The sequence below is a fragment of the Rattus norvegicus genome, chromosome 1 (assembly GCF_036323735.1).
Source record: "Rattus norvegicus strain BN/NHsdMcwi chromosome 1, GRCr8, whole genome shotgun sequence".
NCBI classification, from domain to species: Eukaryota; Metazoa; Chordata; class Mammalia; order Rodentia; family Muridae; genus Rattus; species Rattus norvegicus.
The window spans coordinates 6,052,447-6,069,234 of record NC_086019.1 but is presented as its reverse complement, the minus strand read 5'-3'; the positions used below and the strand labels follow the sequence as shown (position 1 = coordinate 6,069,234).

The window sequence follows — 16,788 nt, the reverse complement described above, 5'->3', positions numbered from 1 at the left end:
GTGTTTTTTTCTGTGATTGGGTTACCTCACTCAGGATGATATTTTCTAGTTCCATCCATTTGCCTATGAATTTCATGAAGTCATTGTTTTTGATAGCTGAGTAGTACTCCATTATATAAATGTACCACATTTTCTGTATCCATTCCTCTGTTGAAGGACATCTGGATTCTTTCCAGCTTCTGGCTATTATAAAAAAGGCTGCTATGAACATATTGGAGCATGTGTCTTTGTTGTATGTTGGAGCATCTTTTGGGTATATGCCCAAGAGAGGTATAGCTGGGTCCTCAGGCAGTTCAATGTCCAATTTTTTTGAGGAACCTCCAGACTGATTTTCAGAGTCATTGTACCAGTTTGCAGTCCCACCAACAATGGAGGAGTGTTCCTCTTTCTACACATCCTCGCCAGCATCTGCTGTCACCTGAGTTTTTGATACTAGCCATTCTGACTGGTGTGAGGTGGAATCTCAGATTGTTTTGATTTGCATTTCCCTGATGAGTAAGGATGTTGAACATTTCTTTAGGGTCTTGTCAGTCATTCGATATTCCTCAGCTGAGAATTCTTTGTTTAGTTCTATATCCCATTTTTTAATAGGGTTATTTGGCTCTCTAGAGTCTAAATTCTTGAGTTCTTTGTATATTTTGGATATTAGCCCCCTATCAGATGTAGGAGTGGTAAAGATCTTTTCCCAATTTTGTCCTAATGACAGTTTTCTTTGCCTTACAGAAGCTTTGCATTTTTATGAGGTCCCATTTGTTGATTCTTGATCTTAGAGCATGAGTCATGTGTTTGAGACTCTTTCACAGTTTTTCTTCTATTAGTTTGAGTGTATGTGGAGGTCCTTGATCCACTTGGACTTGAGCTTTGTACAAGGAGATAAGAATGGTTTGATTTGCATTCTTCTACATGCTGACCTCCAGTTGAACCAGCACCATTTGTTGAAAATGCCATCTGTTTTCCTCTGGATGGTTTTAGCTTCTTTGTCAAAGATCAAGTGACCAAAGGTGTGTGCTTTCATTTCTGGATCTTCAATTCTATTCCACTGATCTACCTGCCTTTCTCTGTACCAATACCATGCAGTTTTTATCACTGTTGCTCTGTAATACTGCTTGAGATCAGGGATAGTGATTCCCTGAGAAGTTTTTATTACTGAGTATAGTTTTCACTATCCTGGTTTTTTTGTTATTCCAAATGAATTTGCAAATTGCTCTTTCTAACTCTATGAAGAAATGAGCTGGAAGTTTGATGGGGATTGCATTGAATCTGTAGATTGCTTTTGACAAAATGGCCATGAGCATGGGAAGTCTTTCCATCTTCTGAAATCTTCTTCAATTTCTTTCTTCAGAGACTTGAAGTTTTTGTCATATAGATGTTTCACTTGCTTGATTAGAGTCACACTATGTGTGTGGTATTTTATGTAATTTGTAACTATTGTGAAGGGTGTCGTTTCCCTAATTTCCTTCTCAGCCTGGTTATCTTTTGAGTGGAGGAAGGCTACTGATTTGTTTGAGTTAACTTTATATCCCGTCCCTTTGCTGAAGTTTTTTTTAATCAAGCTTAGTAGTTCTCTGGTGGAACTTTTGGAGTCACTTAGGTATACTATGAGTACTATATTGAATAAGTATGGAGAGTGGTTTTCCAGAAAGTCTGTGACCTTATGTGTTTCTATTGGCAGTCTAAAGGCCAATGCACCAGGGAGATAAACAAATAATACATACTTACTAGGTTCCTGTTCCCAGATAGCACAGAGGACACTAGACAGGTTCTTCTTTGGCCAGGAATATGAGCAGAAGTAGTTGTCTCCTCTGAACTCTCAGGACTGTCAGTACTTCTTGGGGTCCAGCTCTCTCCCCCATGGGTTTTGGGTACAGAGTACCCTAGCATTCTTCTCAAAGTTACAGAGTAAAATTATGTCACCTCTAGAATGCCTCATACCATCTGAAAGGCTAACCTTTCTGTTTAATATCTTCACCTTCATAATTCATAGATTGCCTATAAATAGTCTAGGTCATCAGAATTGTTAGAAGTCCAAATGCCAGGTACAGCTCTGAAACTTACAGATCATGGTATGTAGAGTTAAATCTTTGAAGTATATCATTTTGTACAACTAATCATTGTGGTAGAGAGCTAATATTTTCTCCTTAAGCTTTTGGTATAGTGCACTTAATTGGAGTTTCATAAGTTAGATGATTGTTTCTTGGTAGCCACACAAACAGCAGAATAGCATACAGCATAGGAAAAGACATCATTATTGTCAGGTTTAACCAACCAACCAGGAAATAGGATACAACTTGGTGACAAGTCAGTTGGCGTTCCTTTCAACTGCCTTTAAATCTACATCATTTTCCCTTCACTTTTAGGAACAAAATAGATCTTGGGCAGTCACAGAACAGCAACAAGAAACTACTATAAGAATAATCTCAGCTCATTGCCATAGTGTTAAAGAAGCCTGTGTGAACAGATTACTTAACTAAACGAGTGTTCCGGGATGGCTTTGGGCACTGTAATGCAGCCAGCTGTTCTCTACTCATACCTTTGGTGCTGACATCATTGTTCGTTTATTGATTGTATGTAAAAAAAAAATACTTACATACAATTCTTAATACCACTTCTAAAAACTACCCGCAGATCCTACTCTGTAAACATTTGACAAATATTTATTCACCAGTCAACTCTTTTTTTTTTTTTAATTTAGTTGTATGTTATAGTACTGGCCAAGAAGAAAGGAGATGGATTTGTGTTGTGATAAGTACAAGAAAATTAAATAGTATCCATTCACTATGATGATAACTGTACAATGATTAAATGATAACCATCCAATGATGAGAATTTGAAACAATGGCTATACGAGTGTGGTTTTATTCAGGATAAATTTTTGAAATTGTATTTTTGGAATTTAGACAGAAAAGTAATATTTCTAAACCACATTAATAATGAATATAAATAATAGGTAGAAAATGTTTAATGAAACATAACCTGTTAATGCATTTGAAGGACAGTGTAACCTTTCCTAGTGTGGTAAGCACTGTTTTAGATAAAGCAGTAAAGGGCTCAGCCGTTAAAGGCTAGGCTCACAACCAAAAATATAAGATAAAGCAGTGAATAACATAATTCTTTAAAAAGGCTTCATGGACAGTGTGTTTTGATGAGGTAGAGAATAGAGCAAAATAAATTAGTTTCCAGTCATAAGTACTGTAGAAAATAAAGCAAATGAGGGTGGAATTGTACAAAACCATTATCTAGAGAAACAGAGATACTTTTCATTCCCTCACGTTTTCTATACTCAAAATAAGTTGCCTGAGTAAGAAAAACATTTCATTATTTGTCACAATACTATATTTACTTACAAGGTATCCAACTAGCTGCCAATCTAACTAAATTTTAGTGAGTGTTTTCTTGTTTTATATAAGAATAGTTCGAGGCTTTAATTTTCATTTTGTATTGTTTACTGTGTATGTATTTTGGTACCTGCTCTATAAGGGAAGTCTTGCCATGTGTGACTGTGATGGTTTGATGACGTCAACAGTTACAATGGGTAATGCTTGCTAAGGGTGTTCTGCGGAGCGTGTTGGTTGGAGTCCACCTTGCAGGAGATGAGAGCAAAGATGGAAATACAGGTGCTTGAGCGCCAGACCTGGCCCTGTTGCCCTTAGATGTCCTCATGTGATCCTTACGGTAGATTTGAAGCTTGAAAGTTCCACAAATGGGAAGGAAATGGATGATGTCATGAAAAACGAATCTGTGGGCCTTGCAGTGTCTTCACAAGTGAGGGACTGGGGATGGAGGGTAACAGCTGAGAGTGCAGACTCTTCTTGCAGAAGACACAGTTTGGTTCCCGTCACCCATATCAGGAAGCTAATGATAGCCTATCCTCCAGCTCCAGGGAGTGTGACGTCCTCTCTGGATCACTCCAGGACCTGCACTCATATGTACACTTTATAAAAAGATTATCTTAAAAAATCATGTAGGCAATTTAGAATGATTTGTATGCTACATGTTAAATAACTTCATACAAAGGACTATCAAATCAAGTCGTGGATAAAAACGAAGTGTCCCCATATTGTGGTATATGAAAAGACACTTAGGGGCAGCTTTTATAACACAGGTGTAGGTAAATCATATACTTTCCATGGTGACTGTTATGGTAGCCAGGGCAGGTGTAGTGCTACGTACTGGAAACAAAAAGATTACAGAGGCAGACAGCCCACAGAATGTGTGGTGTAGGACTTTAATGTTAACACAGGAGATTCTTGGAAAACATTAAAGCCTGTAGGAAATGTCTGATGGCTCTTCTCCAGTTGTCAAACGTGGTTTGTAATTAGTACAGTTCTTGCCTTATCCTTGAAAAGTCAGTGTTACATACTATAGCAACCTAATGCTGGGAGACTTTCTTGGAAACATTTGTTGAGTGGCTTTGTTAGGACCAAAGTAGAAGCCACTCAGAAACTTCCAGAAGCCTTTATGGTGACTGTGCACAGGAAATAAAACAAGGACCAAAAGAAGTTCTATAGTCAAGTGTGGCCCGTGCCCATGTTTATTGTAGTTTAATTTTCCAGCAAAGTAGGTTTGAATTTAATCACATTAAAAATTCTATATATAATTATTCCACTATGTGATATATAATTTTTTAGAGGATACTCACTGAATAACTATGTGATGCTGCAGAAGAAACAGTGTCTGTCCAGATACTTGCAAACATACTATGTTTTCATTTCCAGGGAACCTTTTATTATTTTGTCGGGAGGCTTATCATATGATACCGTGGGAAGAAGACCTTGCTTAACAGTGATGCATGGGAAAAGCACGGCAGTGCTGGAAATGGACTATTCAATTGTCGACTTTCTCACACTCTGTGAAACGCCATATCCAAATGGTAAGACTCAGTGTACATCCATACTAACATTCAAAGGGGACGTATGCTGTCGTAAGGGGTTTCCATATGACACTGACCTAGAGCTTTAGGGGAAGAGGTTCTGCCTTCATAACATGGCCAACTTTATTTGAACTGATGGGGTTTTTTTAGTACACTTTTTCTCTTCCATATTGTACATTAATACTAATTACCATTCAAAGACACACTGAGGATATGAGCAATTTAAATTCTGCAAGACAGTATTTTCCTAGATTTCTTCAGAGAAATCCAGTATAGGTATATGTGTGTACATATAAAGGATTGCACTAGGTATGTGTATAGGAGGATGGAGGATTGTAGGACTAACAGTCTAAAAAATGTCCAGAATGAGTTAAAGTCATGGTTCTGAAACATGTGGGACTCTCGGGTAGGAGTTCAGGGTTTAAGCCTCACACAGAATTCTGTCTTTGTTGGGAAAGCTGTCTTTGCTCTTAAGACCTTCAGCTGATAGGCTGCCGTCCCGAGAGTAACTGCTTTGTTCAGTTACCAAACTGGTAGTCATTTCTAAAATATTCCTTCATGACGGCATCTAGACTGATACTGATCAGGCAGTTGGGCACCATGGTGTGGACAGGTTAACACAGAATGCACTCGAACATTACATTTGGATCTCAAATATTCAAAGATATAATTCACTTTGTAGTTATTAACAATCATGTTGGGGCTGGGGATTTAGCTCAGTGGTAGAGCGCTTACCTAGGAAGCGCAAGGCCCTGGGTTCGGTCCCCAGCTCCGAAAAAAAGAACCAAAAAAAAAAAAAAAAAAAAAAACAATCATGTATTAACTAATGTGAAAAAGATTACAAACTCTGATCAGCTTATTCTGAGTTTCTAAATGATACTGATCAGGATTAAATTGTGTGTCTCTGCCACATCCTTGAAAATGTAATATCAAAAAAAAAGTTTCTTTGGGGTTCTTGTCTTACTTTACAAATACAAAAGAATTTCAAATGAAGTATTTTGTACATTCATCTCCTCAAGATATATCAATTATAGAACTGTCCTGGGCCCATCAAAATGCTAAGCACTCAAGAAATTGAAACAAGGAGCTCAACTAGATGTCTGTTTTCTGGGGCTGCCCCCTGGAGTTTGGATGTCTGTTCACGCAGTGTTCTCGTGTTCCAGATTTTCAGGAGCCGTATGCTGTGGTTGTTCTCCTGGAGAAGGATTTAGTGCTGATAGACCTGGCACAGAATGGGTAAGGACGCTGGTGGGCAGCTCTGTTACTGTGTGGGAAACCACAAGATCTCATTCAGCATGGCATTAAATGCATTCTGCTGAAACATTTACATTTACAAACATGATCTCTTTATAATGTTCCAGATCCCCATTTCTAGTAATCAGAAATGTATTGATTATAATGGATATCCTAGATTTTAGTTTCTTTTTTTCTTTTATTGAAAATAGTTTCTTCCCTCACTTAATGAATCCTGGTTATGCTTCCCCATTCCACTTCTTCCCCAGCTCTCCTCCCTTCTGGATCCACCCATTTTTGTCTCTCCTTGGAACATAAAAAGTCTTCTGAGGGAAGATAATAAAATATAGTAAGAAAACAAACAAAGAAAAGAGTAAGAACCCAAGAGAAGGTACAAGACACAGAGACCCACTGTTCGAATACTCGGGTATCCCATAGAAACACTACACTAAATGCCATAATAAGAACTCAAAACACTTTAGGGTAAAGAGAGAAAAGGAAAATTATATATCAATATAATACAAATAAAAATGAGATACAATTATTAATAATAACTTTAAAATACAAAGGGCAAGCTGTGCTCTTCCATGACACCGGGGACGAGGACCCAGCATGGGCAGGCACTGAGGACAGGCACTGCTGGCCGTGGACTCATGGCAGCTGCTTAGTGATTAATATGGCTTAGCGGCTGGGCCACATATCCTCTTCTTCCAGCTCTGGATCTCATGTGGCACAGACCTGTGCAGGCCCTGTGCGTGCTGCCCCAGTCTCTGTGAGTTCACAGGCGCACCCTTCATGCTAATTTAGAGGGCCTTGTTTCCTTGGTGCCCTCCACCCCTCTGCCTCCTACTCTTTCTGCCCCCTCTTCCATGGGGTTCCCTGAGACCTGAGCGGAGGGGCTCGATGGAGACATCCCATTTAGGGCTGAGTGTTCATGGTCTCTCGTTCTCCCCATCATGTCTGGCTGTGGGTCTCTCTATCTGTTCCCATCTGCTGCAACAGGAAGCTTCTCTGATGATGGCTGATCTATGAGAACAGCGGCATGTCATGAGGGGTCATTTTATTACTGCTATGTGGCTTTACCTCAGGGCCGGGTCACCCGAGCAGTGTCAGGCATGGGTTCTATTCGCTGTAGTGGGCCTTCAGTCAAAGCAGATGCTTTGCAGTTGTTCTCAGTTTGCCGCCACCATTGCCTGAACATATATTTCAGGCAGGATCCCATTGTAGATCAAAGGGTTTGTGGCTGGATTGGTGTTTATGCTTCTCCTTCGGGAGCATGACCAGGACCTCCTGGTACCAAAGACACTAGTAAATAGAGATGAAGGCTCCTGTAGGCACCAGTCCAGCTTCCCTGTGTGTAATGAATTGTGGCTTTTTTGTTACTTAGCTCAAATTTCTTCAGTTTCTTACATTTTTGCTTCATGCTTGTGCATGCTGAAGCCATACATAAAATGCTTGTCCAAATGGACCCATATCAGGTTACCTCTGATGACCCTTTCAGTCTTTCTCCCTCTAGTCACTCTGTTGGGATGTATTGTGCCAGAGCCCAGACAGATTAATTATAACCTACGTCGTGTTCTGTATTACTCCAATTTAAACTGCTGGCTGCTACTGTTGTTTTAACAACTCGACCTGCTACCTTACGAAGATAGTGGGTGTTCTTTCTAAGCTGCTCTCTTGCTCTCGTCCACACTGGCCTTAATGTATGGGGTAGCAGCACTCTGTGTAATAGATCACATTTCGTATCTTACACAGTGTTTTGGCAGGTGGAGCCCTCCACTTGTTTCACTGTCATCAGAATCCACACAGCTTTCTCCATGTGGCTAATGGTTCTCCTACTCTACAGGCATGTCTGACCTATAATCCCCTACCCTGTCACAGCTCCTAGTAAGAACTCCTGGTGTTTTCTCTACTTATTGCCTGTTGTCAGCAGTACTCTGTCTGGTGAAGGGAACCACCATATTACTTACTGTCCCCAGGGACTGTTGAGCGGTGTCTGTGAAGATGCTTTATTAGGTGGGATGCTACTGGCATCTAGTGGATAAAAGACAAGCACACGTCATCCACACGCACAGGGCACTTTTCCCAGTGTGAACAGGACTAAGGGTGAGAAGCCTAGCACATGTGAGAGGTGCTGCTGGCCGGCCGGGTTTGTTTGTGAGCACATCTCAGCTTACAGGCTGGCACTTGTAGTTCTTACTTTTATAGGATTTTTGTTTGTTTGTTTGTTTGTTTGTTTTTACACTAGACTGTTCGAAAAATAACTCTATGACAGCCCTAGAAAAATATTACTAAGGTATTTTTCATTTTTTCATCTATTATATAATTCATTTTAATAATGGAATTTGTTTCACATGATCCCTACTGAGATATGATTAAATCAAGAAAAATACCATTCAAATCAAATAGGAGAAGGTGTTTTAGTTTTGAAGAACTGTCAATTAGATATGCGAGATACTATATCCTTGGAGCAGAAGAGAAGATATTTTATTAAGAGAAGAAAGTTGATTTTTATTACTGCTCTTTTTTGTATGTGTTTCATCTTTTGCCTAGGGGTAAAGTTAGATGTGATTGACATTTATTTTTAGTATTTATTATTAGCAGTGGACAAATTAATTGATATATACAGAGTAGCCATTTTATACTTTTAAAGTGTCTCAGCTAGTTTCTACTTCTTTTAAAAGATACTTTAAGTAGACAAATTCTAAGAAGCATTGCCGTGTTTTTAGTGTTAAGCACATTAATATTTTAGTGATTTTAAAGCATTGTTTATTTTGATAAATTAATTGCATGTCTATAAAATGAGGTAACCTCATGGCTCGCCAGAAGTGTGTCTGATCTCATATCCAAAGAACATGAAAAGTGTAACAGTGATTTGGAGTGTTGCTGAGGTAAAACGCGTTGTCACACTTCCCACCAGTGTGACAAATGCTCGAGAGAAAACGTTTGAGAAAGAACGTGTGACAGGGTTCTGTCCATTGCTGTGGCCTCACACTAGGCAGCAGGACGATAGCATCCTCAGCTGTTGGGCTCACCACCCCCCAGCAGCCAGGGAGCAGGCGAGCGTGCTGGAGCAGCAGGCCCTCTTCTCCTTCATCCCACTGGGTGGGGAAGCCTTGTGAGGCGGCTCCCTCAGAGTGAGCCCTCGTGCCCCAGAGAAAGACACGAGTGTGCTCTGCTCATGACTCTCTCAGCCCAGTCACGGTATGTCTGTGGTTGACAGTCACATGAAACAAGTGTTCTGGGTTAATATTGGATGAGGTTTTACATCGATGGAGGAAAAGCAGAACTGAAATCTATGTCTGCTGTGCCAGCAGAGGGGTAAAGTATTTGGTCGACATGCACACAGCTCCTTGATTCCCAGCAGTTTCAACTTCTGCATCAGCAATTTCCTAGCTTACGTGGTTCTGACAGATTACTCAAAACCTTTGTTGTTCAGAAAATGTGTCATAAATTAGATATGAGACGCACATGAGACAAATGTGTATTAGCACGCAGTCTTGTGTGCAGCAGTGCTATATAGCTGCAACCACTGCCTTTCTGGTTATTGGTGGATAAAGAGTTTTCTGCAATAAAACCCTTTAAATTCTTTACCTATTTACATAATTAAATCAATGTAATCTTAGTAGAGTGTATAATAATGTCTTCATGGTTGTGTAAATCATAGCTTACAATATTTTAATGTGTTTTTCTTTTTCCTATTGTTAAAGATACCCTATATTTGAGAATCCCTACCCTTTGAGTATACACGAGTCCCCTGTTACATGTTGTGAATATTTTGCTGATTGTCCTGTGGACCTTATTCCTGCACTTTATTCTGTTGGAGCTAGACAGAAACGTCAAGGTTACAGCAAAAAGGTACCAAACCTGAGTTTAACTGTTTAATGCAACATGTTATTATCTTAAATTTGTTTCCTTGAGGTGTTGGTAACACTGTTAAATTTTTAGGAAATTGGTTTTTGGAAGTAAATTATGTGTACTGTGTTCATACCTTCCTAGTATACCTATATATTGTACTACTTATCTGCTATAGAAAATATATATTTCCAAGTCAACATTCAGAGATTTTTTTTATAGGAATGGCCCATCAATGGTGGTAATTGGGGCTTGGGTGCTCAAAGTTACCCAGAAATAATTATTACAGGGTAAGTAAAAGTATATTCTTACCAATTAAATTAGTAATAGTTAATATACTTAATGACAGTTTGAATTTTAATTCATTCAGTAGTAAAGCTTTCTTTTATGTTACAATATAATAGGAAAGTTACTTGTAAGATTTCACTGATTTACAATGATTTTTGCCATTTACTCATCTAAGTGAATGAGTTTGCTAAAAAGTAACAATGTTTTATCCTTCTCTGCCATGTTTGTCCTAGGCATGCTGATGGCTCAATTAAATTCTGGGATGCTTCTGCAAGTAAGTGCCTCAAAGACTTAACTGCTTCTCACATTTCACTGCCGTTCCCTGTATACATGGTGCTCCTAATAACTGTACAAACCACCTTAGATTTGAAAGGACCAGGTTATCAGCCTAACTTATTGGCTTATCCAATATGTGAGCTTAGAATTTTAAGAGAGAAGATATTTTAATGTTATTAGTATACCAAATAATAATTCTCAGCAGTGTTCCAATCTTCTCAAATTATCTTCAGAAATTCTCTTTAGAAGTCAAAAATAGAAGTGAAAATATATTTCAAATCAGAAAAATGTTTATGCCGAATTCTAAGTTACAAAAGTTTATGTTGTCTTTGTAAATAAGACTTCATGATTAGACAGGAGCAAACATGGGAGGATACAGCCTTATGGTTAGAGACCATTTATAGCAAGCATTTATGGGAATCACTTACCTAAGGATAACTGGCCTTTTATAAGGATGTTTGATAAAACTGGTACCTTTAGGGAGAACGTTTGTATATAGAATGTCATTTCAGAAAATAAAATATGTTCTCCATAAGTTTACACCGAGATTTTGTGCCACATGCCTTTTGTAGTTTTTCTTCAGGTTATCTAAATCCTTTGTGAGGGTGGAAATGTCTAAGTGTATAGTATATTTCAAAATAAAGAAATCAAAATATTGTTTTGGTAGGTATAGTTTGGTTTTGCTCTATAATATGAATAGCCATTGTATTTGAATTATTAGTGATTTGATAGAGTTTTTTATTTACAAATTTTTCATACAATATTTGATTATATTCTTTTTCCTCCCCCAACTCCTCCTGGATCCTTCCTACCTTTAAACTCCTCTAACTTCTTGTCCACTCCCAAAATAAGAAATAAATAAGGAATAAAAGCAAACCAAAAACCAATAGAACAAGAAAATGCCAAAACAAAACAAAAAGCATACACACACACACACACACACACACACACACACACACACACACACACACACACAATGGAGTCTGTCTTGTACTGGCCAAATACTTCCGGGCCTGGAGCCTGCCCTGGAATGTGGTTGATATGCCCAGTGACACCATACTGGGGAATACTGGTTTTCTCTTTTCAGTAGGCATGAGTTTGAGCTTTTGGTGAGGGTTGGATTTTGTGTCTCTTTCCCATTCTCCATGCTGGAACGTTGTCTGGCTTGATCTCGTGCAGATCTTGTGCAGCTGTTACAGTCGCCATGAGTTTGAATGAGTATTGGTACCTTGAATCTTCAGAGAAGGGATTTGATAAAGACATTCTATTTAGGGCTGAGTGCCAAAGTCTTTCAGTCTCTGCACATTGTCTAGTTGTGGGTCTCTTTGTTCGTTGCCATCTACTGCAAGAAGAAACTCTCAGATCAGAGTTGAGGAATACATGTATCTATGGGCATAGCAGCATGTCCTTATGAGTCAATTTATTCCTGTTACCTTATTATAATAATAGCAGTAGTTTCCCCTAGGTGCACGACCTAGGTAGACTTAACTTCTCGGCAACTTTAGTAGTATCAGGTATAGGTTCTGTGTCATGGGAATGCCTTAAATCCAAGTAAGAAAAAGAATAATTGGTCACTTCCAGACCGGTACACCTTAAAAGCAGGCGACTGTTGTAGGTCATGGGATTTGTAGCTTCTCCTCTCATCCTGGGCCCTGGTTCATTAACGACCTGACCTCTGTGTAGTTGAGTGTTGTGCAGGGTGATGGATACGGATCTGTTTCCATTCTTTTACATCCAGCTGTGTGCTTTGCCAGCACCACTTGTTGAAGATGCTGTCCTCTCTCCAGTGTGCGTCTCTGGCGTCCTTCTAAACACTCAAGTGTCACTGTAGGTGTGCGAGCTTGCATCTGGGTCTTTAATAATTATATTCTTCTGATCAGCGTATCTGTTTTCGTGCCAGTATTCCATGTTGTTTTTATTACAGGGTTCTGTAATACAGTGTGAAATCAGTGATTATAATACCTCTAGCAGTTCTTTATTATTCCAAATTACTTTCAGTCAGGCAGATGTGGCACGTGCCTCTAATCCTAGCACTCTGATGGCAGGGGCAGTTTGTTCAAGGTGGAGAATCCTTTCTGGTGTGTTTTTGTATTCAGCTGGCAAGTATTTTATTGGGATTGTTTTTGCGTGTATGTTTTGTGGAACTTAAGGAATGTTGACTGTTGTTCCTCTTTGAACATTAGTAGAATGCTGCCTTGAATCCATCTTCCCCAAGCTTTTTTTTTTTTTATGGTTGAGAATTTTTAAATTACTGTTTCAGTTTCATTATGGATAATAGGTCTGTTTAGGTCGTTTATTTCATTTTAACCTTAGTAGATCATATATATATATCTACACATTCATCCATTTCATTTAGGTTTTCTAGTTTAGTGGAGTATAAATTTTTAGCGTATGTCCTTATAATTCTCTGAATTTGCCATATGCTGTAATGTCTCCATTTTCTTATCTAATTTTATTAGTTTGGATCTTCTTTCAGTATGTCTCTTGATTAATTAAAAATTTGTTGATTTTTCTTAGAGAACCGCATTTTGTTTTATTGACTCTTTGTATTGGGTGTGTTGGTTTCTATTTCACTTAGCTTCAGTCTTTATTTCTTGCTATTTCCTCCTCCTCAGTACTATCTCCTCCTCCTCAGTACTCTCTCCTCCTCAGTACTATCTCCTCCTCCTCAGTACTCTCTCCTCCTCAGTACTATCTCCTTCTCAGTACCATCTCCTCCTCAGTACTCTCTTCTCAGTACTATCTCCTCCTCAGTACTCTCTTCTCAGTACTATCTCCTCCTCCTTAGTACTATCTCCTTCTCCTCAGTACTATCTCCTCCTCCTCAGTACTATCTCCTCCTCCTCAGTACTCTCTCCTCCTCCTCCTCCTCAGTACTCTTTCCTCCGCAGTACTATTTCCTCCTCAGTACTCTCTCCTCCTCAGTACTCTCTCCTCCTCAGTACTATCTCCTCCTCAGTACTATCTCCTCCTTCTCAGTACTATCTCCTCCTCAGTACTCTCTCCTCCTCAGTACTGTCTCCTCCTCAGTACTATCTCCTCCTCAGTACTATCTCCTCCTCCTCAGTACTATCTCCTCCTCAGTACTATCTCCTCCTCAGTACTGTCTCCTCCTCAGTACTATCTCTTGTTTTTTTTTTTTTTTTTTTTTTTTGGGAAAAGCTTTCAAGTATGTCATAGATAAGTTGTCAATATGCGATTTCTGTAGTTTGTTGGTGTAGCACTTAGTGCTGTGTATGTGCTTCTGAAAACTGCTGTCATTGTCCCTACTGGTTTGGGTGTCCTGTGTTCTCTCATTCATTCAACTCTAAAATTCTAATTTCCTTGATTTTTTTTCTTGACCCAACTTTCATTCAGTGGTGAGCTGTTCGATTTCCATGAGTTTGTCTACGTTCTGCCATTTCTTTTGTTGTTATCACCAAACTGCAATTGACTGTGATCAGATAGGGTGCAAGCGCTGCTTCAACTTTTCTGTCTGCTAAGACCTGCTTTGCGTCTTAGTGTGTGGCCAACTTTAAAAAATTGTTGACAGGCTTCTGAAAACACTATCTTCTTTAGTACTCAAGCAGATTATCTTTGATGTCTGTTAGATCCATTTGATTTATGGCATCTTTGAGCTCCAGGATGCCCTGTCTACTGGCAAGATTATAGCATTGAAGTCTCCTACCCCAACGATCTCTGTATGAGGTTCAATATGTGATTTTTTTTTTGTCTGTGGAATTGTTTCTGAACATTAGGGTTTTTTTTTAATTCACAGGCAATGTCCTTTCATATCTCTTCTGATTAATTTTGGTTTAAAATCTTATTTTGTAAGATATTGATGTGACTATACCAGCTTGCTTTTTTAGGTTCATTTTCTTGGAATACATTTTCTATCCTTTTACCCTAAGGTAATGTCTATCCTTGATGGTGAGATGTATTTCTTGGATGCATCAGAAATATGGATCATATTTTCTAATCCATTCTCTTAACCTATGTCTTTTTATTGGGGAATTGAGACCATTACTATTGAGAGCTATCAGTGATTTGTCTGTAAGTTCCTGTTATTTTGCTGTAGTAGCAGCAAAGCTTCTTTCTTTGTTTTTTCCTTTGATGAACTGTTCTAGTGTTGTTTATTCCAGTATCCTCTTAGAAACTGTTAACCTTCTCTTCAGACTGAAACTTTTCTTGTAGTGTTTTTTTGCAGGGTTGTATTAATGGACAATAATTACTTGATTTTGTTTTTATCATAGAATGACTTTTCTTTCTCTATCAGTTGTGATATTTTGGTGCATGTGGTGGTTTAGTTTGGCATCTGTAGTCTCTCAGAGATTATAGTCTCAGAGCTTTCTAGTTCTCAGAGTCTCCACTGAGAAGTCATGTGTTATTCCCACATACCTGCCTTTGTGTCACTTGCTCATTTTCCTTTGGAGTTTTTAATGCCCTTTTTTGTTCTATACATTTATTGTTTTGAGTACTGTGTGTTGGGGGAATTTCTTTTCTGGCCCTGTCTATCTGGTGTTCTGTATGCTTCCCATACCTTGATAGGCATCTCTTTCTTTAGATTGAGTAAATTTTTTTTCTATGGATTTGTTAAAGATATTTTCTGTGCCTTTGATCTGGGTTTCTTCTCCTATCACTACTCTTATTATTTTTAGATTTTTTTTTCTTCTCACAGTATTTCAGATCTCCTAGATGTTCTGGTTATGGATTTTTCTTTTTTAGATTTAATATTTTCTTTTACTGAACCATCCAGTTTTTTTAATTTGTCTTCAAGACCTGAAATTATTTATTCCATTTTTATCTGTAGGTAAGATTTTAATTTGACTTCCTGAGTTTTATTTCTGCTTGCATTTCATTAGTTTTCATTAGTTTTGATAAATTCTACTTTCATGTCGTGGATTGCTTTCATTGTTTCATTGAACCATTTGTATCGTCAGCCTTCATTAAAGCACTTATTCAGTTCCTCTTTAATGGCCTTGAACATTTTCAGAATTGCTATTTTTACATCCTTGTATTATGCTGCAGTTAAATTCTTTTCCTGGGTGTCTGCTACACTAGGGTTGCTAGCTCCTAACGGAGGCATATTGTCTTGGTTGCTCATGTTGGTGATTTTACACCAGAGTCTAGGTATCTAGAGTCATGACTCTTAAAGCGCGGCTATTTGGTGTAGATATTTGATCTTGTCCTGGGTGGTTGTTCCATTCTTTGCCTGCTGTTGCCCACTCTGGGTTCTAGCCATTTGTGGAACCTATGGCTTCCTAAATCGCAGCAAAGTATGAAGATTCTAGGTCACTGATAAAGAGAGATTAATGGTTTGCAGGGAGCCAGTCACAGAGAAATGGCGATGGGCAAGAAGTATCTGAAAGCGGTGGCAGAGAAGAATTAGCAATTTTTGATTTTTCAACTAAAATTTGTAATATACTTTTTTCTAGTAACTCTACAAGTACTGTATAAATTAAAAACATCTAAAGTATTTGAAAAGTCAAGAAATAAAGATGACAGACAGAACACCGACATTGTAGATGAAGATCCATATGCCATTCAGATCATCTCCTGGTGCCCAGAGAGCAGAATGCTGTGCATAGCCGGAGTGTCGGCTCATGTCATCATTTATAGATTCAGCAAGCAGGAAGTGGTTACAGAAGTCATCCCGGTAATCACCTCAGAACTATCTTCGTATCAATTGTCTGATATTTTTAAGCTTTTAAAAACTGTTTAGTAAACAGTTTGCAGTTGCTTTTGTATAAAAATTTTGGAAGCACATTAGTATTTAAATCACCACATATTTTATGAAAAATAGCACTAATTTAATGGATTATCTGAATCTTTAAGGGTATTATATCTTTTACTTAAGGAATATCAACTTATTGGTATCCAATATATTCTATAGCCATGATGCTTATGTGGGTACATATGTGAACTCATATCTATGTACACAAGTTTTTAAAAATTTAGTCAAAACTCTTGTTTTACTTTTAAATATAGCTTTTTTTCTTTTTTTTAACTTTTAAAAATATTTTTTCTGGTACGTTATAATACAATGAGTATTAACTATTAGTAATAGGTAAACAGCCATTTTTTTTATGACAGATGCTTGAAGTCCGACTGTTATATGAAATAAATGATGTGGAAACGCCGGAGGGTGAGCAGCCACCCCCTTTGTCCACTCCCGTGGGCAGCTCCACCTCTCAGCCCATCCCCCCTCAGTCTCATCCGTCTACCAGCAGCAGCTCATCGGACGGGCTTCGAGATAATGTACCGTGTTTAAAGTAAGTTGCAAGAAT

The 16,788-nt window shown here is 38.4% G+C and overlaps 1 protein-coding gene across 16 annotated transcripts in view; it reads left to right on the top strand.

Moving 5' to 3' along the window:
- Positions 1 to 16,788, top strand: part of Stxbp5 (syntaxin binding protein 5) — a 152,791-nt gene that overhangs the window by 86,294 nt on the left and 49,709 nt on the right. For all 16 annotated transcript variants that reach the window (XR_005492948.2, XR_005492935.2, NM_178346.2 and 13 more), the window contains 7 exons: positions 4,716 to 4,870; positions 6,034 to 6,106; positions 9,814 to 9,961; positions 10,181 to 10,248; positions 10,480 to 10,520; positions 15,937 to 16,157; positions 16,595 to 16,773. Coding sequence is in view for 14 of the 16 variants with exons in the window: in NM_178346.2 (NP_848036.1) it covers positions 4,716 to 4,870; positions 6,034 to 6,106; positions 9,814 to 9,961; positions 10,181 to 10,248; positions 10,480 to 10,520; positions 15,937 to 16,157; positions 16,595 to 16,773 (885 nt within the window). In the remaining 2 variants the exon portion in view is untranslated. The remainder of the gene's footprint in view (positions 1 to 4,715; positions 4,871 to 6,033; positions 6,107 to 9,813; positions 9,962 to 10,180; positions 10,249 to 10,479; positions 10,521 to 15,936; positions 16,158 to 16,594; positions 16,774 to 16,788) is intronic.